The sequence below is a fragment of the Ambystoma mexicanum genome, chromosome 1p (genome assembly GCF_040938575.1).
Source record: "Ambystoma mexicanum isolate Mex_15411 chromosome 1p, UKY_AmexF1_1, whole genome shotgun sequence".
Taxonomy (NCBI): Eukaryota; Metazoa; Chordata; class Amphibia; order Caudata; family Ambystomatidae; genus Ambystoma; species Ambystoma mexicanum.
This window is the reverse complement of record NC_090921.1, coordinates 1,141,942,287-1,141,949,763: the sequence shown is the minus strand read 5'-3', so window position 1 is coordinate 1,141,949,763 and position 7,477 is coordinate 1,141,942,287. Positions and strand designations below refer to the sequence as shown.

The following is a 7,477-nucleotide window of genomic DNA, read 5'->3' as shown; positions in this document are numbered from 1 at the left end:
TCGAACTTTGGTCCTCTTGTTGCCTGACCACGGTATCTTCCCTGGATACTCTACGGATCACGTCTCTTTGTCTTGGAACCTGACCTCAGGCCTCCACGCTAGGTGTTTACCTGTCTATACTCCTGACCTCATACAGCTCCTGCCCTGGGGTCCAGTCCCTCCTCACGTCTCTGGGCAACCTTTTCGTACACATAGGTAAGCAGTGCCAAGTTACCTGTGTTCTTGTGTTATTCTTCCTGTTCTGTGCATAACCTCATAATCCTTTGCTTTACAGCGTTCAAGGGGTTCTTCTGGCTGTTCCTGAATCAGGCCCGACGGACTACCACCTGTGGCCTCAAAGACCGCACAGGCAGTATTTCTGGTGTTGTCTGTGTGGTACTTGGGGACGGGGGTATTCATACTCTGCACGACCATCAAGTCCATAACAGCGGGACACACATCCCAATACACTATGACAATTGTCGGAACCACTAATCCCAACACAACTCAGCAACGGTGTAAAAACCTCAAATCACCACAATGCACATAGTGCGATTACACCAAATCACTGAAATGCACCTAGTGCGAAGGACACAAATTTCACCAAACTTGCACCTAGTACCGGGACCACACCTCCCACCAAAACATCCAACTCATCAGAACGCACCTAGTGCGAAGGACACAAATTTCACCAAAACTCGTACCTTTTTACCGGGACCACACATCCCATCACACACATCTCACCAAATGCACCTAGTGCGAAGGATACAAATTTAACCAAAACTTGTACCTTTTTACCGGGACCACACATCCCATCACACACATCTCACCAAATGCACCTAGTGCGAAGGATACAAGTAACACCAAAACTCGTACCTTTTTACCGGGACCACACATCCCATCACACACATCGCACCAAATGCACCTAGTGCGAAGGATACAAATTTCACCAAAACTTGTACCTTTTACCGGGACTACACATCCCACCAAAACACATATCTTATCAGAATGCACCTAGTGCGGGGGCCAAAATCCCAACGGAATAACCAAAATACTCATTGTCACCAGAACACAAACACATCATTCACCACATATCCCTCACCATGCAAGCAAAGATAAATTGAGCGTATAAGAATGGTAAGCGGGAGTTCAACACTACTACCGAGTCCATATTCTTTACCCTACAAAGTCCTTTATGTTTGATGAACCTGTGAATGTAAGATATGGTTAACCAAAATAAAATACATAGTACAACTGATTATGTCACACATAAGATACTCACACAGAGGCCACGGCAAATCAACCTCAACATCACTCACTTTCAAAGCCATTCAACCTTGCAAGCCATAACAACCACATACATGCCAACCCTCCCGATTTAGGCGGGAGACTCCCGATTTTTCAGTGAAAATTACTTTTATTTGTCACGTCCACCCTCCTAAAATAATTATTTCCCCAATGCATTCATATGGGGAAATTGTTGTCTCCCGATTTCTCTATAGAAATCTCCCTCCCAGCTGCGTCGGAATGTTGGCATGTATGCAACCACTCTGCAAAGAAATGAGCTAATAGGCCTCACATGACATATTAAGCCCTTCAAGATCTTAATACCACAGTAAGACCTTAGGATATCATCACAGCAATACATATCCTCCTCTTTTCTTTTCCTTTAACCAAGAAAAACAAGACCCCAATCAGTAGAAAAAACTATCAGCAGAGCATCTTTAAACTTGTTGAAATGTAAGAACTCAACTGAAATGGCAGCTATCCAGCATATATCCCATTACTCCTCAGAAACATGTGGCACTTTGACTGTGAACGTTATTTAGGACAGTACCATTTTCAAACAAAGGTTGCTGCACTCCACTTCTCCCCAGCAGCATCACAGTCTTTGAAACGCCAAAAAACTTAAGCGCCCCCATAATGAACATGAACAGTACCTTGCATCTCCAAAACGGCAACAGTCGATGTTGTAATAATTAAAACCCACCAATCCCCTTTAGAGTTTTACACGCTCATATAATTCAATGAGCTCTCATCTGCCCAAAACAAAACCGTCTCCCTTCATCTGGCCTGGAGCCCTATAAAATTGGTGGTATGCTAAGCACTGTGAGGAAGAAGACTGGGACTATGAGTAATGAAGATTATCAGTAAATATTCTCGGCATTTTACCACAAACTAACGTTTTCTGACAATGTAAGTAACGGCTATTAGTTATTTCTGAAGGCTGTTGGGGTGCTATACCAGCACCTTAACGGTATGGCAAAAGAAAAGGGGTAACTCTAATAGACCTCTAGGTGCTCCCCTCCTTGGGAAGTGGCAAAGGCAGCGTTATCTAAATTAAAGACCACATACTGTAGCAAATATAAGGATTATCTTGCTTTAATTTTAACTAGTGTCCATTTACATATTATTTACTTCTACAATATTCAAAAATATACTACTTTAACATTTTAAATCAAAAATTTTGAAAATTACTCTAAAATCAAAGATCACTATAAAACAATTCATGCAATATATAGCATCTCTGCAAAGGATCTTGTTTTGTATTTTAAAATGTGTTGGTGAGGCGATCATAGTCTTTTCCAAGATGGCTCGCTGTTTGCAGACTGCGGAGTAGCGGATGCCCTTGCTTAGCTTTCTTTGACAGCTCGTAGGTTTACACCAGCAGCAGAGGGCGGGACTGCGGGTTGAACTGCTCGCTGCGATTGGGTCTCCCCAGTGCACCTCAGTTATGGGAACGCCGGGATCTAGTTTCCGGCAGTGAGTTAGGATTGAAAGATGTCGCTGAGGGCGCTTGTAGGGGTGAAGCGGGTTATTGATTACGCCGTTAAGGTGAGGCATTGACTGGGGCATAGCGAATGCGAAGGGTGTTACGGGGGTATTTATCCAAAGGTTCGGGGGCCTTCCCCCCAAAAGTTGACCTTCAATAAGTTTGTATCTCACATGTTTAATTCTCTTTCAAAAGGTCGAGTTATGAAACATTAAAGTTGTTGGGATTATAAACTCCGAAACAAAAATATTCCTGAAGACACATGTTTTAGGAGGTTTAAGAGGTCTCGCAAGTGTGATTGATTTGGTTTTTGGTCTAGACATAAGTATTTTAAACATACATTGTGGTGAATGATAGGTTTGCGACTGCAGTAAAGGCAAAGGGGGTCTTTTAGACTGTCGGGATTATTTACCAGTACATTTAATTACTCCTCATTTTACTCTTTTTCGCCCCACTCCGTATCTTCGTTGCGATATCATTCAACTGCAAGAGCCCCTTTCCAATGTTATCCCTCCAACCTCCTGTTTTTTAAACCATCCTTTTACCCGGAAAGTAGTATAAAACTAGTCTTATGCCATCCTTCCACCTGGGATCCTTCCTACTATTTTGACTGGGCCGAGGTCCTGGTGAGAAGAGAATGGCGCAAGGGAGGAACTTGGCAATATGACGTGGAAGCCTAGAACTGCGACTAATGAAGATTATCAGTAAGAAATCCAATTATTCCCCCAATACACATCCTTCGCTTTGGGGCAAACCAATGCATGTGACTTAGGGCAAGGAACCTTATCCTTCAGACTGAACCATCGGAAAAAACCATCTGGTGCCAAACCACTGCTGCTCCTCCTAATAACTTTTCTCAATGCTTGTATTACTTAACAGGAATCATAGTTACACCTAGTCGTTCTCTATCAGCACATTCCTGACATATGAACGCAGCTTACCTTCCCCCAGACATTCTCCCAAATCTTAAGAAACCAGACCCTACTCCTATTGTACCTTTGTGTCTCCTAGAGGTTTAAAGGGGGAGAGTTTGCGCATGATCTTTCTCTATTTATCCACTTGATCTGGGTAATAACCCACGGGAGGGAGAGGTGGGAATCTGGACAGCAACTATGAATAGAGAGACTAGGTGTAATAAGTAATGGTGCATTAAGGTTTTGGGCGTTTCCCCGATAGCAGCTCTACCAATGACCCTGAGTGATGCTCCCTGCACTTCAGCGCAAGAGATATCCAAACACTTAGTGTTCCAGGGAGAGGGGGTGCTGCTATGGAATAGGCCAAAGAGATGTTAGCCCCGTTCTCCTCAAAAAATAACCAGTGACAAATAAACAATTGGAGGTTCTGAAGGATGTTTTGTGATCAAGCTAGGGCAGTAAGACAGAGCGGACTTCAGGGTTACCAGGAGCTGCCCCTGAGTGAGATCTACTAGGAGGGAAACAAGACGCATGAAATGTGGATGTCCCCTTCGGATGAAAAGCTGGATAACAATGAAATGTGACTACTTTGGTGGTGCCCACCATGTGGTGGTGGTGGGTTGTAAAAAGGAGGGCTAATGGTTCACAAAGTGGAGTAGTTGAGGTAACTACCACCAAGCACATGGTTTTCAGTGTAGGGTACCTGAGAGCTTTGTAAACCAGTGGCTCAAAGAGCAAAGGGGGTGGAGAGCCAGTAGAAGCCAACACAGGTTTCAAGGAGGAGTTGAGTTCTTTATCCTTGGGTGGAAATGGAGAAGCTCTTAAGGAGGCTAACAGTGCTGTCATCTGTCGAGTAAAGAGGAACCTAGGGTGCCTGGAAAGTTTGAATCGGCGCTCATTGATCCCAGAGAGAGGAGTGAGCTAGTTCAAGGTCAAGTCCTTCCAGTAGAAATTGGGCAATAGCTGAGGACCCACATCCCAAAGGAAGGAGGTAATTACGACCGCAGTATACTACAAATGCCCTCCAAAGGCACATATAGATCCATAAGGTAGAGGGGCACCTGGAGCCCTGCATTGTTGAGAGAGGGCGTCAGAGACTCACTGTCGGCGAAGGCCAAATAGCCAGGTCGTCCAACTCCATCTGCTGGTTGGGACCAAAGGACTCTGGGGAGTTGGAGCCATGAGACCCAAGTGGTGTAGGGGGGTAGAGGAGAACAGCTGTAGGAGCAGGGAACACCGGGATCTCCTGGTCCGGTGAGGGGATATTAGAATGACCCTGGAATTTCTGTCCTTGATCTGCTTGAGAACCCTGGGAGCAGGGGAATGGGAGAAAAGACGTACGGAAGGTCATCCAGTGACCAGAGGAAAAAGGCTTTGGCCCCCCAATGCTGCTTCAAGAATCCTCAAGCAGGAGTGTAGGCATTTGGCATTGTTTGCCGATGTAAACTGTTGCAGTGATGGGGTGCATAACTTTTCATTGATACTTTAGAAGGAAGCCAGGATGATAGAGCCTCTGAGAGGAAGGAAACAACGTGCTGAAAATAGTCTGCCAGGGTGTGCTCAGTAGACCTGATCTGAGAGGCATCCAGAGAGGGAAGATTCTGCTGCGGCCAAGGCCCTTGTGGAGGAAGATGGATCGGTTAGTTGACTGGCTCCCTGTCAGTTTAGCGGTTTATGTATACTTCTGCTTTGGTCTTGTCCATGAGTATCCAAACCAAGCTGTTTTGGATTGAGGGGAAGATGGTCAACTGAGCCCTCCTCACGGCTTCTGGTACCTTCCGATTTGGAGGAACTGAGGACTCCTGGGGAGACCATAATACCTTAAATGATGCCCTGGCATTGGTGGTAATCGGTGCAAGGCAGGGAGGGTTAAGAGGAAAGCCCCTTTGCAGATTGTCCAGGATGGTCCACCATTGAAGGCTAAATCTGAGTACCTGGTGGAGCTGGAAGTGGCTCTCAAACCACCCCAATGGCTGTGTACAGTGCCGTTGAAGATGGACGAGCAGGCGATGTAGGTGAAGACTTGCTCATGGGGTGACAAAGATTAAGGATCTGTCAAACACTACATCTTCAGCCAGGCTGGGGTTGGTGCACTCTGCTGGTGACAGAGGTTCTTCACTTCCTGAATGATGCCGTTTGTCCTGGCCCGTGGAAGGTGAACCCAACCCTGATCACTTAGCTACTGTCCCTTGATTAACTGGAGATCCTGAGAAGATGGTTGGGAGTTTGTTTATCAGAAAACCATGAGGTGAAGCAATTGAGTCATGTTCACACCATTGTTAACCTACATGAGGGAGGGCCCAGGATGAGAACATTGTGTAGGTATGGGAGAATGGTGATTCACTGCTGTATAGCTTTACCATAAGAGGAGACTGGGTGTTTGGGTGCTGATCATAAACTGAATGGAAGTATGGTAAATTATAAGTTCAGGCTTTAAGTATCAACAGTCATCTGGCATGATGGGGACATGGTGATGCTTAGCATGAATCCTTTTGTCTTTGAGGTTGATCTTTCTGTAACCCCATGAGGCTTTGGGGACTAGGGAGATGATTGAATTAAATGCCTCTCCCTTTCTCCTCCAGAAGATCACGGAAAAAAGTCTTCTTTTGGAGAAGTGCTCTTTAGTTGCATGGATGTCCTCTTCAGAGAATTATTTTGCCATAGCATGTTCCTGATACCAAACTTATGGGGGGATGGAAGAGTTAGATGAAGTAGACCCTCCTGATGCATCCCATGACCCAGGTGACCATTGTGGAGTTTGGACCATTGGGTAAAGAACTGGGATAGCCTGCTCCCTAGCAGACCTGAGGATACAAACCTGGCCAAGTCAGAATTGAACCATCTTGGGTAGAGAAGCATACCTGGTTTTTAATGGGATAGCCCTAGGATTTCTGCTAAAGCGAGGTGGATCTGAAGAGATTTTACTGTGGCTCCTGAATCTTGCAGGTCTCTTTCTCCCAAAGGGGTTCTCCAATCCTTGTCTTCCTTATGGACCCGATGGACTTTCTCCTGAAGCTGTTCTCCAAACTATTTTTCCCTCTGAAAAGATAGATGTAAAGCAACTGATTATTGTGCTTATTCGGTCTGTCGATCCTGTATGTGCACCTGCCTCCTGGCCATGACTGTAGTGTCCACGATGATGACGGTTGCCTTGACTCTTGAGAAACCCTGCCTCCCTTTGCATCATATCTAGTATGGCAGTGCAGTCTGATCTCCTTTTCATCTGAGAATAAAGGTCTCAGAAATCGTCTATGGGAACCTGGGCAATGTAAAATGCGTAGGTAGAAGCCAGCAAGCAAAAGTGAACTGAAGTGTAGGTCTTTCTTAGGGCACTGGTCACATTCTTGTCGACTGAGTCACGTACCACGGCCTCCTTGTGGGCTATTGATGGACAATCCATGAAGCCGGAAAGGAGAGTCCACTTTTAGTTAACTATGCATGGCCAGTGTTTTTTGTTATATGGTTATAAAATAACTGTAACAACCTTCATTAGAAAACAATATCTTATTTACATAACTCATTTTCGCCATCCTTATTGAGAACATTTACAGTTTAAATTCAAGCTAAATCAAAACAGAAGCAAAACAAATTTAATTTACATTTACAGAAATCCTAAGAGACTCAATCAATTTAAGACCAGTCAGTCCTACAATCTCTTTAAAGAAATAAATTGCTGCCGTCAGCCAGTAGTTGGTACCTTGGGAACTCATGACTCGCTGCCAGACTGTACCCAGTCCTCCAATAGATCATTTTTCAACCAGATGATCAAAATAATGACGCCTGTTATCTAGAGCCCCACAGTATAACAACA

General features: G+C 44.9%; 1 protein-coding gene across 1 annotated transcript in view; it reads left to right on the top strand.

The window, feature by feature from the left end:
- The first annotated feature begins 2,679 nt into the window (after positions 1-2,679).
- The window catches only part of ETFB (electron transfer flavoprotein subunit beta), a 511,591-nt gene continuing 506,793 nt past the window's right edge, over positions 2,680-7,477 (top strand). Inside the window, exon 1 of the mRNA XM_069604796.1 lies at positions 2,680-2,814. Coding sequence (XP_069460897.1) covers positions 2,761-2,814 — 54 coding nt within the window. The 5' untranslated portion in view covers positions 2,680-2,760. The remainder of the gene's footprint in view (positions 2,815-7,477) is intronic.